This window comes from Chinchilla lanigera, unplaced genomic scaffold, assembly GCF_000276665.1.
Source record: "Chinchilla lanigera isolate Chin_1 unplaced genomic scaffold, ChiLan1.0 scaffold00002, whole genome shotgun sequence".
Taxonomy (NCBI): Eukaryota; Metazoa; Chordata; class Mammalia; order Rodentia; family Chinchillidae; genus Chinchilla; species Chinchilla lanigera.
Genome location: NW_004955403.1, coordinates 38,618,612 through 38,642,824, shown reverse-complemented (window position 1 = coordinate 38,642,824; position 24,213 = coordinate 38,618,612). Strand labels below are relative to the sequence as shown.

General features: G+C 33.1%; 1 protein-coding gene across 3 annotated transcripts in view; it reads right to left on the bottom strand.

The window, feature by feature from the left end:
* The window catches only part of Spock3 (sparc/osteonectin, cwcv and kazal-like domains proteoglycan (testican) 3), a 394,510-nt gene that overhangs the window by 227,936 nt on the left and 142,361 nt on the right, over nt 1–24,213 (bottom strand). For 2 of the 3 annotated variants that reach the window (XM_005373580.2, XM_005373579.2), the window contains exons 3-4: nt 20,738–20,746; nt 20,587–20,632 (exon numbers count right to left, since the gene is read on the bottom strand). In XM_005373580.2, the coding sequence (XP_005373637.1) occupies nt 20,587–20,632; nt 20,738–20,746 (55 nt within the window). The remainder of the gene's footprint in view (nt 1–20,586; nt 20,633–20,737; nt 20,747–24,213) is intronic. The other variant, XM_005373581.2, reaches the window with a different exon arrangement.

Here is a 24,213-nt window from a genome sequence, read left to right as displayed (position 1 = left end):
TCTAAATTAATTTGTGATGTAAAAGTAACTTAAAATGATATAAATTACATAGCTACATATTGCACACATTTTAATTATTATTCATATTGTCTGCTAATTTGAATTGTTTGTTCTTATTTAAAAATATTTAACATTGATTGAAAAATAAAATCTTGCACCTGAGCTTTCCTTTCAAATTTTCTGGCTTTGATTGGATCTTCCCTGCCAAAGTATGACATATAAGCTGAAGAGGTTCAGAGCAGACCCTGTAGGATATGGACTCTGCAGAATTTTCCAGCCTCTTGTCATAGAATTTTCTTTCAGGCTCTAATCAAATCATAAAACCCATAAACCTTTCTTTTTATGTTCTCTCTGCCTAGAATTTGTGCACCCCCTCACTTAATTAAATCTTATTCTTGTCATGTTTTTGAAATGTCATTCATCAGGAAAATCTTCAACTCCTTCAGATTAGATCTGGTTACCTTCTTATGTAACCACAGAACACTGAACAATTTCTTCACACCACTCTCCAAAATTTGAAGCCTTATCTGCTCATTCTATAATGCTGCTAATTGATACATGTTAAATTTTCATTCCAAATGTAGAGCTTTCATTAATTGTTTTCATTATTTCCCTTAATATCTGCAATGTTGAAATACAGAAAGTTGTTTGGCACGTAAGACTTCAAAATATTTATTTTACTTTAACAAAAACACATCATTACCATTTAAGATTCCATCTCTCTCATAAAAACATTGTTGTTTTAGTTAATTTTACAACATGTACCTAACTTTGGTATTTGTTTTCTTCTATGTAATTGCTGATTGTATACAGTTCCATTAATTGTGAGCCTCACATGATCCAAACTATGTATGCATATATACTGTTGAAACAAAACATAAAAGAAACTTAAAGTTATTCTTCTTAACATAAAAATTTAAGGTAACTGAGGAAACTTTAAGTTTTGTGAGACAAATATGATACAACAGGATGTCACTGACTCAAAGAATGACTCTTCTTTATCCATGCTGGGCACTGATTTTATTGTCATGGTCCATGACAACTCTCTGTTCTACACGCATATCATTTTAAAAAGTTCTATGTGATATCCTCAGGAGTATTTTATGTGGCCAGAGGTTGCTCATATGGCCACAGTTAAGTAAACAGAGAGCTAAAAATTTCAAACTTTAGCCTAGGTAGCTATGCACTTTGCAAATATTTGATGTTCCAATACTAAAAATAAAAGGAAAGACACATCAGGGAGGACATTCCTGAGACCCTGCCGGGAAACACTAGATATCAGATCTATTCTTTAAGTAGGAACATTTTCCTCTTCACAAGCTTGGTTAATGTTAATAATACTTCATATTTTCATTATCTTTTCTTTCAAACTGGAGGAACTAGAAATCTCTAATCATTCATATTGCCCACATCAAATTCATTATTTTCTAATAATTTGCTAAAAAATTAGTCATATAAAATTAGTTTCTGGTATTTTATTTTAATATTCATAATTAATCAAATTAAACAACTTATTTTAGAAATTTTTTCCAAATTTGCTACCATTTTTTTGTATTTTATTCTATCCTTCACTTTTATTTTAATCTTCTTTTGAAACATAGTCTTTGGTAATTCTTTTGGAGGGGCCTAATGGTGAAAAATCTCTTCTTGTGTGTCTATAATTATCATCATTTTCCCTTATAATCTAACTGAGTATAGAATTGTGAGATTGAATTTATTTCTCCTCAATTTTGAAGATATGATTCCTTTTCAACCCATGTTTATTGTGAATGGTAAGATACGTTTCACAAGAATAGCTGCTTTTCCCTTGAGTCAATCATTGTTCTCTCTGACACATCCATTTTCTCTTTATATTTATATTCTCCAATAAAATACAGGTTTGAATTACTTAAATTCTCTACAATAATTATTTCACACATATTTTATGTGCCAATTTTCATATCTGAAAAGTCTCAGTGATTACAGTACATTTTAAATACTGTCACTTTCTTTTCTGCTTCAGCTTCATTACAATTTCTGTAACTCATGTTAGACATGTTGAGTTCACCAGTTCTCCAAAATTCTAAATTAGTATGTTCCCATCTATTTTATTTTTTTTTACTCTCTATTGTTCTTTCTCAATATCGCATAGTATCTTTGAATTCCTTTTCATTTCTTTATTCAATTTAACTCAGTGACTAATAGTTTTCTTTTTATTTTCAGTATTATTTTAATAATTATATATATTCTGTCTCCTGATATATTGACCTGTCTGTCCAGCATGCCTCTATCTAGAAAGAGAGAACCAGAGAAAGGCACAGAGAGACTCAGAGAAGCTGATGATTTTTAGGTTCTTTAAATGAATCTTTTAATTTACACCTGGTTTAATTTAATTTTTACTTGTTTTTTATTTTTCTATTCTTGCTCTTTTTATGCATGTCATTGCAGAGATATTTTTATTTTTGTAACAAATATTAAATCCACTCACACTTTTATTCTACCTCTGAGCTGTGCCTTCAGGTGCTTTTTTATTCTCAGATTTAGATAATCATACATTGTTTGCATTTTTTGCTTTGAGTTCATTTCTTGAGAATTGATATTTATTTTATATTTGGCTAGCATGCATTTATCACACATATGAATGTGGTTAACTGTAATATTTCAGTACTTGCATATAGCATACACTGATTAATTCCAGCCTTTGTCCACCAATTGCCCACCCTTTCAATCCCTAGTACACACTCAGGTGTACTTTTTCTTAAACTTGCACATATTAGATATGACATGTGGTCTTGTCTGCTATACATATTTTTATATTAGGATATTTTAGCATATATTTTTCTATTTGGTTAAGTTGAATCAATCAACTTATCGGCAGATGTATATAACACTGGTTTTATATTCATTGAGTCTCATTATGCCAAATTATTGTCTTTATCAGAGATATAAGAAAAAACAAGATAAATAAAATGACTATGGTATGTGAATTATGATGTAAGTAATATTAATTGTTTTACTGTAAATATAATCTTACTAAAGGAATGTTCGTATTGTCTGAGGATGAGAATAATGAATCTGTTTAATATTATCTTCCTAAACACACATATTCCTTCACTTTACTAAAATGCCGTATTTCCTAACAATATACTGTTATACAATCACAGTTACTGTGATCAAAGAATTTCAACACACATTACATAAATGGTCACAACTACAGGCCATAGTCATAAGTGAAATAAATCAGACCTGCATGTGCAAGTACCGCATTGCTTCACTAGTGTAAAACCTGAAAGAGTTAATTTAAACTAGGAGGTATGATAGACATTGTGAAAGGATAGGAAAGTACTCAAGGGTAAAGGGGAACTGGGATGTGGGAAAAGAGAAGGGAAAGAGGGAAACATTTTGTATATATGTATATACAGGATAGTTAACATAGTTATTCTACTGTCTTCTATTTCTTTGCTGAAAGAAACTATCAATAAGTCCTTGATTGATCAATATTGCATGTCTCTATCTGTTTTCATGAGAAACCACTTTGAAGATATCAATATGTAATACAACAAGCACTGGTAATTTCCTACCACTTTGTTTGTAACTCTGTATTGTCTGTACTGTTCTTTTGCTATTTTGTAAAAGGTTGTCTGTCTGTTAATGTTTTCCTCCTTTTATTTAAAAAAAACATATTACAATATTAATGTGAACAGTGATGAATGGCTCACTTCCTAGAAAAATCTTCTGCTCTTAAGTGAATGTTGAAGAAAAGACAAAGAAGTGTTTATTTCTTAAAAGGGAATTTTATGTGGGAATGCTTGGACACTTATGTTGAATTATGGAATTGTGCAAAAGAAAACCAGAGACAGAATTGGTCCTGAAGTACATTATTCTTGCAGAGGAACGGACAAGAACAAAAATAGTGATAGAATGTATTCATCTGCCAGTGGTCTTTCCCTGTCCTTGCTGTAGCATCTTTCTTTTTCTTTGGGGTTCTGCTTCTCTTTCTGTTAACATGGTTCTTTCCAATAATAGAAATAAAAACACACTCGTCACAAACTGAATATTAAATCTAAATTTTCTAAACAGACACCATTCTTCAGGATTTGAATCTTGGCAACACAAAGTTCTTTACAGTGTTTGAATGTCTGGAGACCTTTTAGTCATTCCATTCTGCTTTAATCAAGCAGAACTAATGTATTTTGCTGGTGTTCAAAGGTCAAAGTTTGTATAAACGAACTATTTGAGGCAGCAACTGCTGAATTTTTTTGTGAAACTAGTAGAGAATATGAATGAAGGGGAGGAATAAGCTGAAAAAATATTCAAACTTGGAAGTCTGGAAAATCAGAAGAAGAAAATCATTAAATGGTTATTAAAGAGCAGATTTTAGAACTAAAATTTTAGAGCAGATTTTTGTCTTAGGATGGAAGGTTAGTTGAATGAAGGAAAGATAAAGTTATGAAGCTTGCACTTGATTGCATACACTACTACGAAGCTGTTCAGTTAATTATATTAATAACATTCATCAATATAAAGATATTATCAGTTAGAGCTCTAGAGGCAAAAAAAAAAAAAAAATGGAGATAATATCGCTGGGCACAGGAAAGTGAATATCAGTTTCCTATCAGTAGGAAAAGGCAACAAGACAGTAATGAGTGAAGTTCAGAAAGCTTCTTGCTGGGGGAAGATGAAACATGAGGCTAGTAGGAAGATGAAACATGAGGCTAGGAGCTAACCAGCTTCCTACATGATGCTATTGTATTCTATCTTATTAATTAGTAAAATGATATAATGGAGCTATGCAACCCCTAACATCAGAAGAAGTGTCTTACAGCGCCCGTAGTAGACACTTCATGTTCAGTCAATACTCCCTACCTCATTGCTCACAATTTAGCTATTTAAGCATATGTGTGATTATAGCTAAAATATCAAAGCTTTATAGAAAAAGAAAATAGTATCCCGTATTTGGATATATTCATCAATGCCATTTCAATTTTATTAATTATCATAAAAACAAAATGGTTTAGAAGAAGAGAACACAACACAAATTAAATTTTGATATCTACTTGATTTGCATCCAATTTTAAAAATTATAACTTGCATTTTTAATTAGCCTTTTGGAAAATACTAAAGAACTTAATTGGCATTATCTCCAAAGATCTTAATGAGGCAATGAGGTCTGGTTATTTTATTATTTGGGGGTTGATTTGGATTCGTTATCTTTAGTTTTCTGTGAAAACTACATACAAACATGAATGCTTCAATTATAAGTAATGTGTTTACTTCTCAATTGTTCATGCTTAGCTGAGGTACTCAGTAGGGTCGCTCATTTTGCTGGGATTTAATTTAGTTCAGAGCAACTGGGAGGTTATGTTAGTCATGATCTTGTGATAGCATGATATCAGCATCTCATAAACATTACTACTAATTTAGCACTAGGAAATCAGGGGTGCCAAGCATTTATATGTAACTTTTTAAAACTAAAAAGTATTCTTACCTACTACTAAAGCAATTTATTGCTAAACATTTTTAAATGCTTGCATGTTCCAATATATTCTCAAGATAACATCTGGGAAACAAGAACAACTTACACTTTTCTTTAAAGTTTTAAACAAAGCAGATCTATTGGTGTATGTGATTAGCAATTACTATTACTGCTCTTTTAATGTTTGCTGTGGGCCAAGCATGGTTCTCAGAGTTTCATTCACATTATGAAGCCTCACAACAGTCTTATGAAGGAAGCATTATTCCTCATGTGCAAATAGAAAAATGCATATTAAGTTGAGTGGACATAAATATGTTTTATTAATTGAAAATACTTTCCTGTCTGCCTGGCAAGCGCAAGGTCGTGAGTTCGATTTCCGGTACCGGAAAAAAAAAAGAAAATACTTTCCTGGGTCAGGAAATAGACAGCATATAGGCCATCACAACTTTATGCACAATGAGTCTTTTAATAATTCTGAGCATGTCGCTACAGTGGAACAAAAACACAGAACTACTTCTTATCCATCTCTACCCCAGGTGCTGAATATTTCCAAAACACTGATTCAAATTTTAAGTGAATTTAATTTTGCTTTTGTGTTAAACTGTCCTAATTCTCCATTGGAATTTACCAGATGATGTCTCTCCTGTATAAAATTATTATGTTTTCGATTTCTTCTAATAATTGTAATGTGAAAATTATCTATTGTTTTGACTTATTATATGTTGTACTGAAAAAAAGTTATTAAATTTACTATATACTATGGTACTTCAAAATTCCCCTCTAAGGGCTGGGGATTTAGCTCAGCGGCAAAAAGCGCCTGCCTGGCAAGCACAAGGTCGTGAGTTCGGTTCCCGGTACTGGAGAAAAAAAAAAAAAAAAAAAAAAAAAATCCCCTCTATTCCATGCTTATTACCTATAATGCAAGAAAAATAAATATAAGTAGAAATCACCAATTTTTTGTTTCTGCAATGATTTATAACAGCAGATAACTTTTAGAAAGTATTCAAATACCAAAACTGAAAGACTCTTAGATTCTCAAACTCCTATGCCCTCTTGTAGATTCTAGAAAGCTATTCAAGTGTATTCCATCTAAGAATGAGAGGTATAATAAATAATCTAGAGTAGTTTTTAAATTTTTAGTATTCAGAAAATCATTTTTGACAAAGACAAACTTAGAAGTTGAAGATGATTTTAGTTCAAATACCAAAGCTCTATTTAAAAGAAAGAAAAGAAAAGAGAAACTGCTGAAAATTAAAAAAATTATCTTAAGCATAGAAGACACATAACTGATAAAAGGTCATCTCTGTGTTTCTCAATGTGAGACAATGAATGTATTTTGCTTAATGGAAAGATGGAGAAAAGGTTTGAAGTCACAGTTTGAAAAAATAGAAAGTAAAACAATAGCAAAATAAAATCAATAAAAATAGGTAGTATCATCCTAAACAAGATAATAGCCAAAGCTGAGAGTATGTAGTAAGTGTTCAAAACTGAAAGTTACTATTATTAATTTTTCTAACCAAGATTCTCCTCCAAAGTTTCCCTGAAAAACAATGGTTATTATTAAGAAATAAATTAACAAAAACTATATGATACATTGGAAAACCAAAAGACTAGTGTATAGAAGAGCATCTAAAATATAATTGCAACTGCATTTATCAATATTTATGCAATCCCATACATCAAAATCTAAACTATTCCCAATTCTTCATCTGTTCTGATTAGTTACAACCTTAACCTCCATACAAATTTTAGATAATTTTTAGAGGGTCAAACAAAATAATGTATGTAAAAATGATAAGAAAGTACTCTGAAAGAAGCAAAATCTTACGAATATAGAAATGGGTAAATGCAAATTATAAGTGAAATAGAGTTGAACTTCACCTCCTCATTATAAGCAAGGGATGTTAAACAATTCATCTGCTAGTATTTGAGCCAGACAAAAGCATACTCACAATCATCCTCATACCTATTAGCTTTTTTATTGAATCCTGTAGTTAGATATGTGAAGTGCAGCAATACATGTCATAGAATAAGAAATAATGTACTCTGTCTGCTGCTTGTAATACACTGCATTAAAAGAACAGAAACAATATACAGGGTAAAGAGTTATATAATAAATGTTCTTGACCTAGAATCAGGTCACATGAATATGATGTGGGGTTTATAACAAACAAGTGAAGGTATACAGACGTTAGACCAGTGATGTGGTCAGTAGTGCTTGGAATTCATGCATTTATATAAAATTTTTCTTGCATGAATTTGATATGTTATGTGATTAGAAAATCCCTGATTTATCAAACACATCTAAAACTAGTATGCACAAAGGAAAGGGAAACCTGAAGATTAATCCACATTTAAGACACTATTATACTTACACCCTCCACAAATGAAATAATAAATTCCTTTTAAATTTAAAAAAGACTCTGATTATTACATATATATATATATATATATATAAAGTATTGCCAGATATGTACATATAATTTCATATATAATGTAATAATTGAAGTTCATTTCCAGATGCTTCATTAGGAAACTCACTGCCATAACTATAGGGTAAGAAAGTGATGTAATTAAGGGATGTGGGGGTCACTGATTTATGTCTCCTGAAATACGTATGCGGTCATGTTTACTTGGTGGTAGCAGTTTATCCTGTGTTTTAAGTGATTTTGGAATGCTGATGAGGCCAACATCATCAGTTCTCTTTCATAGCAATCCCACCATTTTCTCATCACATCTGTTTCCAGGGTAAACTCCTTCTGATTTTGTTACTGAGTAACAGTTGGAGAGAAAAGGGCCCCAGATTATTTAAAGAGATAAACCCTCCTTGGCCTCCACTAACCTTGCTGATCTCAAAGCTGTTGGTTAGAAAGAGTTTGGAAGGGAGTGACGGGCATGAGAACAATGAGGAGCAAATGAGGTGTGAGTGAAAGCCAGCCTGGGAACACTGAGAAAAGTGAGGTGTTCTCTCCTAATAAGAAACTCCTCATAACAATTCCTGGCCCCATCATCTTTCTTTTTTTTCATTTTTTAATTTTTTTCATTTTAAAGAGAGAAGCAAAGAGAAACAAGCAGACGAAAAAAAGAACAATAGCAGCACACCAGTATCACAGACATAAACAAATCTAAGCAAGAACATTTAAAGTGATACAGGGTTTCAAGACAAAATAATACGAATTAACGGCGGTTGTTACATTACATATCGCTATCCTCAACTACATTGCTCAGATCACCAGATGTAAGAATGGAAGTCCCATCATCTTTCTTAGCTTAGTATTGTGTCTTTAAGCAACCTGAGATCAAGAGACAGCTGTGAAAAGTGGGAAGATGGAGAAAGGAGGAAGGGACTTTGCATGCCTGAGAATTCAGCAAGACACACACAAAGTCCCAAAATGCCAAGACACCATATTTGTTGTGATGTTATAAAATTACCTGCTTCTTACTCATAGACACTATCGTTTGATTACTGTATAAAATAGTCTCAATTTTAAATACTCAGTCACAACTTTTATAAAATATGCTTTTGGCTATGAAAATCAAACCAAACCAAAAAAAAAAAAAAAAAAAAGCAAAACAACAACAGCAACAACAACAAAACAGATTTGCGAGTTAGATTCAGCTTATTTACCAGCATTGTTAAATATAAAAATATTTTACACATCTACTTTGAGATATGCCTCCTAGTTACAACACAATGGTGAACTAGATGACATATCCTAGTCTTCAAGGAGGTCATTGATTCCTTGATATAACATGAAACATACAATGACTTACATGAGAGGATATCAGTAAAAAAAAATTTATTTTCAAGTGAATTAGTAAGATCATTCTATTTTGGATTTTTTAAAAAAAATCCCAATAAATTTACTGCAGCTTTTGTAGAATTTAATTTGTGTAACAAGACATGTCACATAAGAAACTATTTTAAAGCCTCAGAAAAAAGTATCCATGGTTTAAGGTGCAACTGGCTGCTTCTTTGGGGAAAAGGTGAGGAAGGATCTCTGGGCAAAGTAGAAGAGAAGCAAGTTATTTGATTTTGTGTGATGACGGGAACCATGTGACTCAGTTCTTGCAGCATAAGATGTGTAGTGTTTCGCCTCTTGTCGTCTGTTTTGTAATTTTTATAAATTTGTCACATATTGTTTATTTATGCAGCACATTTTAAGAGAAGTTTTATATTCACTGTAAAAGTGGATGGAAATTACAGAGAATTCCCAGACATGCTCTGGTCCCACAGATGTAAAACCTACTGCTCAATAGCTTCATGAGAGATACTTTTGCTACAGCAGATGAACCTGCATGACATTATTAATAATTAAAACATATGCTACACTATGTTCCCTTTCCTTCTGGTACAATTTAGGGAGGCTTTACAAATGTGTAGCGACACATACCTACAGCGAGAGTAGTAGTTTTACTGCTTAAACATCTTTTTTGCTCTTCCTATTTATTTTCTGCTCACTCACCTCTACTCCTGGAGAAGATCACAGAGTTGAAATGATACAATATACAAGTTTTTTTCCAGATTGGTTTCTTGGACTTACTTCTATACATTTAAGAATTTCTATGTCCTTTCATAACATTAATTTTGTATCAGTTGAAATGGAGCACTCTAGCTAAATGCAATCTGAAAGATCTCCATTAGGAGTAGAGTTGAAAAGTTAAGTAGTCATTATATATATTCATTTCAGTTATTTTTGGAAGTTTGCTATGTGTAGTTTCACAGTAAACATCATTGGTAAATAACATTTGAAATACTAACAGATATCTAAAAGTAATTTTTATACACTAAAGAAATTACTGGTAGTTAAAACATAAAAGTATAATTCATCATTTTCTTCAATGTTTTTCACATAAAATATTGTAGGTGTTATTCATGAAAATTTAAATTACAAATGAATAAAAACATTCAAATATGTAAAGGCAGAAGCAAAACATATGTAACATATCTCAAAAGGTTAAATTTTCAAAGACCTATATATTTTATATTTCATGTCAGAAGATTCAAAATTGAATGATATTTGTAAACAATATTGGTACAATAGATATAAATTCCAAATTCTTAAGGATTAAATTCTTCCAAAAAACAGTGCAATATGTAAATGTTGAAACTGTAGTTCATTAAGTCTGCCAACTTTAGAGAATTTCTATCAAACAACCAACATCTTTAATTACTAGTAAGTGATCAGTAAAATAAAAGGAAGAAGTCAATGAGGATTTCAGATTTCCATCCAGAATATATACTTTTTATATGCAAAATATGACTGGAGTGGGAATGTAAATGGATATAGTGTGAACTTGATCTATTTTGAAATGGATATTCTTTAAATCACATTTATTATAAAATAGCAGCAAAAAGCTATTCTAAAACTTTGATTTTAAGTAGTGCATTATCACATGAAGCTTCAATTTATTCAAAAATCATTTTAAGAGATCAGAACAAAGAGGTAGGGGTTTCTTAATTGTATCACAGAGAGGATTCAGGTGCTTCTAAGGTTCAGTACCAGTGTTTTTGTTTTTTTAATCTAAATGCACATGCCCTTTTTTCTATGTCACATATGAGGAAATGGGATTAGAGTTGTGGTTCAGAATACTTAAATAAAAACTAACTTCTAAGAATATATTCTACAGGGAGTTTTCATAAATCCTGGAAATATTCTATTTGTCTTCAATTTAGAGTGTAAGTTATTCCCAAAGGACGCAAATATGTCCCAGTCCAACTAAGAAAACAATTATATAAAACATTTCAAAACAATACTTCAAAATGTAGAATACAACTGACAAATACTTCATTTCTTCCATAAGAGAATAATTCTAAATATGTTGAAATGTACATAGATTATTATCCTCTTAGCTACCTGTGTACATCCCTTTAAATTTATGTTCATTAAAATGATGTAGCAAAAATATGACTAAAATTTTACAATATTTCATAAAAAAGAGCAAATGTAATTCAAATTCACTAATATAAGAGCTGAAGTTCCCGGTACCGGAGAAAAACCAAAAAAAAAAAAAAAAAAAGAGAGCTGAAGCCCTAGTTGCACTACTAACTTGCTTTGTTCCCTTAATCACTACTAACTTCAGTATCATCTGTACAAAAAGAATATATATATTTAAAGTGACTATAATAATTATACATAAAACATCAGGTGTATAGGAAGTGTTGCTTTAATGGAAGGAATATTTTTAACTGTAAGCTGTTTCTTGTTTCTTATCATCTGTTCTCAATGGCCTTGGACAGCTGCTTCTGTTACTAGATATGAAAAAATAAAGGTTATTTAAAAATCCCTGCAAATTTTGACTGCTTTCAAAAACATAATGCTTTTGACACAAAATTCTCTACTATAAAGCAGAATGACTGAAAAGCAAAATTTCAATAAATTGTGGATCTAGCCTATGAGTTCTAAGGTATAGAGTTTAAAATGCAATCATAATACCAGTTAGAATAAATTTTATTTAACAAATAGCTAATAAAACATTTTGGTGAAGGGTTAGATAAACTGGAAATCTTCTATACACTGATGGGCATGACTGTAGCATGGTCTAGCTGCTATGCAGAGTAACATGACTGTTCCTCAAATGCACAGATTTACTATATGATCTGGCATTTTCACTCTAGGTATATGCCCAAAGCAATTGAAAGCATATATTAAAAAATATCAGTATCCACATGTCCAAAACATCATTGTTCAAAATAGTGAAAAGGTAGCAGCAACCCAAGCATTGACTGATGGATGAATAGATAAAGAAAACATGATCTAGAGATCCAAATCATGTGATACAGCCAGGGAAAGGAAGGAAATTCTGATTCACACAAGAGCAATGAGCCTTGAGGACATAATGGTAGGTAAAATAAGCCAGTTACCAAAGGACAAATATTGTGCAGCTTCACTTATAAAATATACAGCAAAGTGAAATTTGTAAAACAAGAAGCAGAATGGTGGTTATCAAAGTCTTGAGGGAAGGGAGAAAAGACAATTATTTATACACTGAAATTCTATACCCACTATATTAGTCAGCATTTTGGTCACTTGGGCAAAGTACCTGACATCCACAATTTACAAGAGACATTTAGGGGCTGGGGATTTAGCTCAGCAGCACAGCGCCTGCCTGGCAAGCGCAAGGTCGTGAGTTTGATTCCCAGTACCAGAGTAAAACAAAAACAAAAACAACAACAACAACAAAAAATACAAGAGACATTTATTCGGCTCTTAGTTTCTGAGGACTCAGATCATGGTTAACTGGCTGCAAAGCAGAATTATCACAGCAGAAGGGCCTACCAGAGAAATATTTCTTACCTATTGGTGGCCAGAGCAGAGGAGGAAAACAACACACAAGAGGAAGTTGCCAAGGTCCAGATACTGTCACCAAAGTCACTCCCCTATGACCCACTCAGACACAGACAGACTTGTGTTTTATTAATCCCATAGGATCTCTCCGGCCAATCAACTTGACTGTAGCCTGTCACATTGCACCCCTTGTCAACTGACACAAACACGTCTCTTTCCCATGGTCGTATTTTTCTGCCTAACATGATGAAACTCTCCTGAATACAACCAAAAATGCACTAATTTCCTCCCCAAAGTTTTAATACCTTAGCATGTTCAGTTTTCCAATTCTACAGTTTCCTTTGAGATTCAAGGAGAATTTAAACATGTAAAAATTCAGAAAGCAAGTTACATATTCAGGATATACAATGGTACATGGTAAACATTCCCATGCCAAAGAGGAATAGTGCACTAGAAAAAAAATAGGACTAGAGCAAGACCAAAACCAAGCAGGACAAACATTAAATCATCTAGCTCTGTGTGTAGTATTTGGGACACAGATTTGAGCTGTGAGTTCACTGGAGATTTGAACCCATCCCTATGAGCTTGCTGTTTGTATCCCAGATGGCCTCTTTATTGGGTTAATTCTGCTTACTTCCCAAGGCTTTTCTCAGCTGACATTTCACATTCCTGGCATTTCCAACTCCCTGGGGTCTTTGTTGCTTTTTCAGCTTTATTCCCACAGCTTCACACAGCCCTTTCCCAGGGACATACTTCCTGGCCTTCCAGATCTTCCTTTGATTATGGGTATAAGACTCCAAGACTGCACAACTCTTACAACTTGCATACCAGTAAAACCAACACCGCACGGACAGTACCCAATCTGCTACCATTTCCAGCAGTAGTTTTTAGACTATGGCTGCTGAGATCCCTGAGGATGTAGATGAATAAGCGTGGTGAAACGAGTCCTGGGGAATCAACTGCCTGGAAGGACCTTCTCAAGCAGGGGCCCCACATGCAGTCTTCTCAAATGAAACATTTATACTTCTCTATCCTTGAGCCTGCAATAAGGGAAATTTTGCTTAATTTTTAATAATGGCCTCAAGGTATTATTTTTTTCCTTGCGCTTGTTCAAAGTACTGGGTGTCACTTTATTTTATTATTTATTTATTTATTTATTTTGGGGGGGTTTCTCTGGTACCGGGAATCAAACTCATGACCTTGCGCTTGCCAGGTAGGCTCTGTGCCACTGAGCTAAATCTCCAGGCCATGGGTGTCATTTTAATGGTGCTAATCTCTTTAGAAACCATACTCCGTTTGGTCCCAGCATTATACATGACTAGCTTGGGGGAACACAACAATGTGAATGTACTAAATGTGACTCAACTGTGCATTTGGAGATGGTCAAAATGGTAATTTTTTGTTCTGCATATCTTAATGCAGTTTGTTAAAGTGCAAAACCTGCAGCAAACCAAAAATAGGCACAATTACAAACACACAGTGTCCAAACTCTGCCTCAGACAAATGGAATCAAAATACTGGGGAATCAAATTTAAACTGTATTTTTTCAATGAGCACAATAATTCTCACACACAGCAAGAATGGGAATCTCTTCCCAAGCCAGTGAAAGAATAGTATTAAAATATAACTTTATGTGCATTGATTTTTTTCAATCTTTATAATACTTCTTACTGACTATGCTTGATTAACAAGGTTTAAAATAAAAATGTAGTTTCTGAAATCAATGAAAATGGTCAAAATGCCAATCGCTTTGCTCTATAAATTTGATTCACAATTTAAAATGAGATAAATATAGTTTTCTTTTTTGCACACCTGTGTAAACTACTTCCATATGGATCAAATGAAATGCTATTCATTTTGACTTTATCTTAAGAATTAAAAACATAAATCTTTTTATCAACTGTAGTACTCTTTGGAGACAGTCGCACTTTTAGCATAGGAAAAAACCCAAGGCTGTCAGTTGTTATGTTTTATAGCCTATGGTGCAAGCCAAATTCAAGAGCATCACTGTCTAAAGAAAGAAGAAATTAGTAAGAAAAAGTAATGAACTTCTGATTTAGAAGGCCTGTGTAATTCTTATCTACTAAGTCTAATATACAATAAAGGACCAAGCAATGCTGTTTTCTAGATGGATTATAATTTATCTGTAGATTTACCTTGGGAATGAAGAAGGCTCCTATATCCCAAAGCTACCAAGGTGGACAATACAACCGATGGAGGGTATAAAATGACATGGCAATTAGCATTTCAATCCCTAATAAGGAATGTGTGAGAATGATAACAAACACCCTCCGTCAAGTCACATGTGCCGATCAAGTAATGTTCAAATCAATCAACAGTTCAGATTCTACATTTTAAATGTACGAAAGCACTTTTAGGAAATATTTTATCAATGTAATCATTATTGCCTACTTTTCTGATGGAACTTCAATCCACTACAAATTTTTCCATTACAAAAATGTCAAAAGTTCCAAGCTCCTAAACAAAGCAGCATTATTACACAACCATGCCTCTATTGTGAAGCATGGATCAGGCGTATCTATTGTTCCAGGATACCATCAATAAATGCCAACTAAGACTACGGAAAACATGACACCAATGATAACCAAAACAAAACAAAGTTAAAGTATCTGTGAGAGAAGCAATTCCTACTTCGACTCATCTACATATGTCGTAACGTGGCACTTATGCCTTATAATTTGAGAAAGAGAAGGCAAATGCTGGGTATAGTTCCCCAAACAGTAGCTTTTTCTTTTCAATTTTGGAAATATTACAATACTCTGAGCAACTTTGTTCACTGAAGGGAACAAAGGCTTCAGATAAAATCTCAACTACTTTTGCTTTGTAGCGGAGGTTCATTTCAAAGGGATTTGCCAGGCTGTGACTGTTAGATCTAAGACATTCTGCAAATGGATGGGAAAGAGTGGAGATCAGATTAAGAATTTATCTTGAAAAGACAAAAGCAATGAAAAGTATATGGATGAGCACATGTCTGTGTTTTCATCAAAGGAGACTTTTTTTCATACCCTTCCTTTTTAATCCTTGCAGAAATGTTTCATGTAGATACAAGGTTAATTGTTCACACTTATCTTCTTGGCTAGATTTTAATAGCTTGAGTTTAAGAATGATTTCCTCACCTGCCTCTTCCTCATGAACTTTTGTTGAATTAAACACAATCTAACGGGTCTGTAGCACTCAGTTTGCCATGCCAGAGAGGTACTGCTTTAGGAAGACAGGATATGAGGAAAGTACTGCAAAGAGACAAAGGTCGCTCTTCTAAGTCACAGCCACATTTCTAATCCCTGATTCCATGTCCTTCTAAGTAGGCAAGAGCAGGGAAAACATATTAATAACATGGAGTTTATTTTATCCAAAATACCTAGACTTAATCAAATGTAGTTTTTAATTATGAATGTATTAATTATTATTCATTACTAGGTAACTATCAAGTAAGGCAACCCCAAGTTTTTTTGGAGGATAAAACAAGCGATACAGTAAAATGTATTTTGTGTCCTTCCATCCAGCTCACCCCATTACACCTAGATATCCACCATATTCTAGAAAAAATTAACTTCTTAATAAAAGATTTTACTGGCAAATACAATATGTATTCCAAACAGATTCTCTAAATAACTCTAAAGTGTCATTGATTAAAATTGTAGTGACTTTTCTGTTACACAACCTAATTAATCTGTACCCCAAAATAAAGAAGCTTTATCATTGAAGAGGAAAAAAAGTGAATTTTTCTCTCTAAAAGGCACAGTATATTTATCCAAGGATTTATTAAACTAAAATCCGGGGCTGGGGATTTAGCTCAGTGGCAAAGCGCCTGCCTGGCAAGCTCAAGGTCGTGAGTTCGGTTCCCGGTACCGGAGAAAAAACCAAAAACCAAAAAAAAAAAAAAAACTAAAATCCATATCATATACCACTTTAGGTTTATTTATGAATTTTATACATTATTTGTCATGAAAATATATAATGGTTGTGCCTTATTCAAGGAGATATATGTCCTCATTAAAAATATATTTTCTTTGATTTCTGTTTTTCAACTCATGATTAACCACACTAATGAAGAGAAATAACAGCAGTGAAAATTCAGTGTGGAGAAATCCAAAGCAATTTATTTTTGGCATCAATGTCCTTCTTTCATTTTGCAGTAGAATTGTGATAGCCAAAATGGTTTTACTTAAATGTTTGAGGTCATTATAGTTTTATAATGTTTAGTATTTTAGCTGACCCCCAAATATTCAAACCGGACATGTTATGATTGATGTATAAAATCTTAAATCAGATTTAAAAATTGTTACAGCTATACTGGAAGTTAAATGAGGTACATAGGAAAAATTAGTTGATTTTACCAAAACAGGAGAAAAAATTCTGCTGATTTCTTAGTACAATCTTCATATACATAAATTGCTTAATCCAAATCCAAAATTAAGTAGAAACAACTGGATGTAATTTTTTTCCTTTTTAAATAACATTTTCACCTATATTCAATCAATCTCCAAAATCTGATTGTCTATAAAATAGTATTGTATCACATAGAAATAAAGCTAATAGCTCTATTTTTTTTTTTTTTTTTTTTGGTTTTTCTCCGGTACCAGGAACCGAGCTCATGACCTTGCGCTTGCCAGGCAGGCGCTTTTGCCGCTGAGCTAAATCCCCAGCCCTAATAGCTCTATTTCTAATGTTTGTTCAAGTTAATATTTATTTCATTTTAAAGGATAATCTCTGAGAGATTATGAACATAGGCACATATGAACCATACCAAAATGCACTACGAAAATGTCACACAGAACCCAATAAGATCCATAATTAACCTGCGCTAAATATATATATATATTTAATAGGGCTTTTTCTGTTAGCATATGATGTTAGCAACATATTGTAGTAGCAGTTAGGAAGAGCTTCAGATTTCAGATCATATGAACCCAAATCTTGACTCTGTCCTTTGGTTGGAACATCACCTGGGCAAAAATCTAACCTTCTTGGTTCCTCAATTTCCTCATCCACCTTGTAGGACCATTGTGAAGATTAATAAACATATATATATCTATCTAGATAGACTGTTAGGTAGATAGGTAGGTAGGTAGGTAGATAGGTACATATAGAGATGATAGATAGATAAATAATAAATAAAATAATGATTCAAAATAATAATTTTCAGAAATACTAGTTGTATCATAAACTTCAATTTATTTAATAACAAATTAGTAATTTATAAATCTTTCAAAATTAAAGGACATGAGTCTTACATTATTACATGGTAATAATGTTTCTCTCCTTTATAGAAATCTTGCCTTTTTTTTTAAGAAATGGGAGATGAGTTGGAATTCAACACAATGTCAAAAACACAGAAAGTAAAAATCACAGCATCTTTATTACCATTGAATGCACTGATTATTGAAATTCTAAACATTAATATCCATGTCACAGATAGCTCAGTTATTAGGGTTCATGATTCCATCATAAAAATTCATTTCCAAAAAAAATTCTAGAAATACATTATAGTCTGTGTTTCATTGTTTTTTCATTTACTGTCTTTGAATGTATTGTCATAGCTGATTGGTAATTAAAGTTAAAATTAATTCTTACAATCCATATACCTTGTAAATTCTCATCTGATCATAGGTGGAGGTTTTGGAATGTGACTGTCCCATGGGCTTATAGCTGACTTGTGTGGAGGTAGAAGCAGTAGATCACTGGAGAAATGGCCTGGAGAGTTACATCTCCTTTCTTGGCTCCTTGCTTGACTCCCTGCTTCCTGTCTGCCTTGCCATGAGCAGCTCTTCCCACCATTTGCTTCTGCCTTGTCACCCTGCATTGGAGGTAGCTGACTATGCAATGAAACTTCTGCAAACTGTGAGCCAAAATAAAGTTCTGCTCATTTAATTTGTTGGAATCTGGTATTGTGTTCCAGTCACAACAAAGTGATCAAGACACTCCGCTACAGCAACTTTGTTAATTAGATTTTTGTCTATTTAAATAAATAAGAGATGAGTTGAAATTCAATACACTGTCACACACACAAAATAAAAATTAAAGCATCTTCATCATCACTGGACTCACTGACTATGGCAAATTTTACTGTTGATATCTATTTCACGGATAACTCTCAGTTTCAAGGTTTATGAATCATTACAAAAAATCACTTCCTAAGAAAGTGCATAAATACAACTCAGTTTTGTGTGTCATTATTTTTTCCCATTCCGTGTCTTATAGTGTATTGGCATGTCTTATTTATAACATAAGTCAAGATTAAATTTTTAGAATTCTACTTTGTGTATTCCACAAATAAAAATATGCAACAATATTGAAATAGTATGAAGTATATAAGAAAGAAGCTAATTGTAAAGGAATGATTGGATGTGAATGACTGTTTCTGATTCCAGATTAATATAGACATTGATGACAGTCCATGTCCAGGCCCGTGCAATTAGGTTCTCTCTCACAGAGTTTTGCTTTTGTGACATGGTTCCCAAACAATAAGCAAAAAATATTCTAGAAATAGCAATAACTCTAAGTACTTTTTAGTAATATATTATGACTGTCATTCAATCATTTCCCTAAACATTTTGAAAAAAGATATCTACTTGTAAAATGATACTATTTAGAACTTGAATATGCCCCAAAGATCCATGTTTAAGGCTTGGTTCCCATGGGGTAGCATCTTATTGGGAGGTGATGGAAACTTGAACCAGTGAGGTCTTTTGGCAAGTCCTTACATCATCTGTGCATGCTCCCTAAGGTAACTGTGGGATGCTAGTTCCTCTCCTTCCTTTTATTTGTTCCTGCTCACGATACAAGAAGTGTACTCTCCCGTGTATCCTTATCATGGTATAATTACTTTCCTAAGTGACTAAAGCAAAGGAGTCACCAAACTTGGACAAAAATATTCAGAACCATAGGCCAAAATAAATCTTTGCTCTTTATAAATTATTTCCTTCAAGTGTTTTATTTTTTTTATTTTTTTTTATTTTTTTTTGGTTTTTCTCCGGTACCGGGAACCGAACTCATGACCTTGCGCTTGCCAGGCAGGCGCTTTGCCGCTGAGCTAAATCCCCAGCCCTCAAGTGTTTTATTACAGTACCAGAAAACTGACTAATATATAACTGCCCCAATTCACTGACCATTGATTTTGCAAGGGTGTTATTTAGCCTATGTAAGCCAGAATTTTCTTGTGTTTTAAACCTAAAAAAGGGAGATTCATAAGCTCTAATACCATGGAATGTAGTACACAAATTTCTTTATTCATATAGTTATGATAGCATTGTGTTTGATGTTACCATTTTCATTGTATATGTAGGAGTATTTCCATTTCCATCCATATGCCCTGCTTATCCTTCCGAAGATGAGGCAACTAGAACTGCAAGCTGTGTGCACAGAGATGAGAGATTCCTAATTTAGTGTAAAGCTTTTTCTTTTCATTCTTGTTAAGACTTCAGTTGAGTATAATTGTCAGTATGCTCTACTTTCAGTGAAATGCTTTACGAGCTGAGAAGGAGACTGAAAAGTAGTTTGTTTTGAAATTTTGCACAAATAAAATTATTTCCCAGGAAATGCACTTGAAAATTGGATGAAGCTTTTTGTATCAAGTAACAAAACTGGTTATATTGAAGTTCAAGTGCCCAAATAAATAATATAAATCATGTATATAAAAATAAAAGATAAAAGATACCCTGACATAATCATGATAACTAGATTATTTCTATACTGTGCTGTAATAAACATAATTACTTTATATATTTCTATTCATTTATATGTTCCAATTTTAAAGTCTAATCCAACAATAAGTGTAATGTGCACTTAAAGATTTTTATTTTAAAATAATTAAATTCTTACCCAGATCGAAGGGTTTTCCTGGACTCCACATACGGAAATAATCATCCTAAAGGGGGGAAATAATGTAAATTGAGTGAAAATGAGTAATTTCAATGTAGGGATTTATATAAAATATAAAATAATATATGAAACACAGAAGTTGCATACAAACCTCTACTTCCTTCAATGGCAAGCAGCAAAGTATAAAAAAAAATTGAAAACAAATGAAAAATAAAAAAGGAACAAGAAAAAAAGAATAGTTATCAAAAGGAAGACAATATTTACAAGTTACAAAATGTCTTTTAATGACTGTGTTCATTTATATTGCAAATCAATAGTTCCCATAACAATTTAACTATTTTTGGTTGTTCCTGCTCCTAAATGTTAAAATGTTATACCCTCAATTGCATTTCCATGCATAATATAACATGCTGATAATTATCCTAAATTAATGTGCTATAAAGTGTCTTATACTTTCCAATTATATAATTTTATTTCGCACTAGTAAAATAGTAGATGGAACCATTCATATAGCAAGGAAAATATCAAGTGATTCTGCAGTAGCCCATAGAGTATATACACTTTATGTAAATCATTCACATTAATTGAATATCTGAGGAGTTCATCAAAATGCAATTGGGAACCTGAAAAACATGCACACCTAATTAAATCCTGGCTAATGTTGAAATCATTAATATGAAAAGAATTGCAATATATTTATAATACATTTAGTAAATATAATTGTAAAACCTACAATGGGGGGAAAGTTTACTGGAAAAAATTTGAAAAGCAAAACCAAAAGAACTAAATCTATTTTATTTACTGTCTTTGCTACTCCAAAAGCCATGAAGAAGCACTACATCCTTATCAAAATAAGGCTTCATAGTTAAAAGTAGCATTCTGCTTTCAATGAGCACATCGCTGTGGAACAGAAACAATTCCTTGCTCCTTACTTTTATTCACTCAAGCCATTTGATGTTAAAGATACAGAACTTGGAAAATCCAATGGGTATTTTGGATTCTACTTTAAATTCTACATTGTATAAACAGGAAAAACTAATGTCTTAATTATTAAAATGAACCCAACTCTCTATTTATGAAAAAAGTTTAAATTATTTTTCCAAATGTTCCATTAATTGTGACTATTTACCACCCCCTTATGTACTGTCACTGATCAACTTCAAAGGACTGAAAACATGAAAAAGAAAGAAAGAAAGAAAGAAAGAAAGAAAGAAAGAAAGAAGAAAGAAAGAGAAAATTTACTAACCTACAGAGAAAAACATCTATAATGAAGACATGTTTATCAGCCTTGTAACATAACTGTATGTCCAGATAGAATCTCAGGCAGAGGGAAATGAGGACAATTCATTCTCATAGGTCCTGCACTAAATTATCTAGTATTAGATCAAGGCAGGATAATGTCACTGGGTAATTAAATAAACATTGATTATTTAATCACTTTTTAAAAACAATTTCATCACGATAAAAATCTTGGAAAACTAAGCTTTCAAATTAAATCACTCCACCAAGAATCTCAAAAGTTGAGCTGAAGATTATTAAACACTCATTTAATGTTTTTTTATTCTTTTAAATTATATCTTGCTGTTTAGGGACACTGATTAGCCTTTATTCCACACATTGTGATGATTTGGACAGTTATGATTTTTAAGTCTCCACTAAAGCCCAACAGAACCTGAACATGAGGGCATGAATAATGGATTTGAAGTCACGCAATCTTGAATTTATATCCGGCTTTCTAGTAGCATCCCTTTAGAAGAAGTGACGAACTACAACTCAGACCTTTGTAACTAAAGCTGGAAAAATATTGCCTACTTATTTGAGGGGGTGCTAAGGGAATAAATCATAAAATATATAAGATACTGGCAGAATATCTGGCATAGAGGTAGTGCTAGTGTTTAATAATTACTGAGAATAACCAAGGTCATCTTGTTAATGACTTAGGGACTCACCATTGGATAAGCTCTCATGACTGTTGACAAAATCTTTTAGTTACTTACATTTCTTGAAAACAGCCATGTATTCCTCCATTGTAAAAGAATATTAAAAAAGATTATGATGGTAAAATTTAACCTTGATTGCATTTAATTAACTTCCTTTAGAATAACATCATTAAATTTGGTTAGTTTGGGACCATAGTTATATAAAAGTCTAAATCACAGTGGAAAGAGGGCAGGGGCTGATTCTTTTGTTCTTGTCAAGGACAACATTCAAGTCTGGCTATTGTATGGAAAAGCAAAGCAGTTAGCTTTCTAGGCTATTTTTAGACATAGTCTTTGTGTTCTCACATCACTGGACTTTTTTTTTAATGGTTTCACTTCATTAAATCTTAGGAATTTTGCCAGAATAAAAAATACAAGTATTTTTGCATAAGTGCTCATTCAGGCACAAAATTTCTTTTGTTTCAAAATCTTTGTGTGAATATTGGTTGTTCTTAGACTTCAATTTAGATCCAAAATAAGCCAGCCAGAGCTTTACAAAACAACTGCAAGAAATGGTTTCACAGGGAGAAATTGAGGTTTAGACAACTATAGGCAGAACCTTATTTATTCAATAGACAAAGTTGGATTCTTGTTACTCAGCATCAAAATCATATTCTATTGAATTAAAGAGACAGTAAAAATTTAACATGTTTCCTATCATACTTTTGCCAGTTTCTTATACTTAAAGAAATAGAAATTGTTAGTTTCTCACAAAATAGCTGGCAAAGAATTCTGATATGTGTGTTACACTTTTGATAGTACCTTTTTCCTTATGTTTTTAATGTTAGGTCTTCTCAGTCAGACCCCACCCAACCTGAAGAGAAAATCCCCACAGATTCACTACTGTACACGCAGGAAGACCCTCACTCATCCTGAGAGACTAAAATAACTCTGTTTATCAGGTTGGCTCCCAGACCTGGTTCTCAGGCTTAGAGGAAACCCTGTAAGTCTGAAGAATGCCACTCTGTAAGTCAGAAAAGTGCTACTGTCATCCTGCACTTCACCCAGGTGCTCCCCACCAGAGGCGCCAATGACCCCTGAGGAACATAAAATTTTGCATCTCCCTTGGTGGGTCCCCAACCCATCCTGTGCCTAAAGGACACTCTAAAGCTTATTGTCTGCCTTTGTTCATGGTCAACGGCCTTCTCATCCTTGGCCCGACTGCACCTGGTTAAAAATAAAGATATTGCTGCTTGCTTCAACCTTGCCTGTCCTCGTGGTCTCAAACACTCCTTGGGGTCTAGCCTAACATTTAATGCTGTGTCTTTTCTTCAAGTTTCAAATGAAATACACATGCAATACAGAGGACAGCATTGCAGCCTGCACTATTATCGATATTACAGGCCAAATAAGTACTTGATGCATTGAAGGTAAGTGGGTTGTCATGTGCATTAAGGACTGTTTGACAGCATCGTGAGCTGTTACTACTGAGATACAGGTACGCATTCTCACCAAAGCTGTGATGCGTCACCAGAGTGCCAGATGTCCACTGGAGGAAATATCACTGATTTGAGGGCCCCCGAAGTAGAGTTAATGGAAAATATAAAAAGAAAAATGAGGGGCTGGGGATTTAGCTCAGCGGCAAAAGCGCCTGCCTGGCAAGCGCAAGGTCGTGAGTTCGGTTCCCGGTACCGGAGAAAAACCAAAA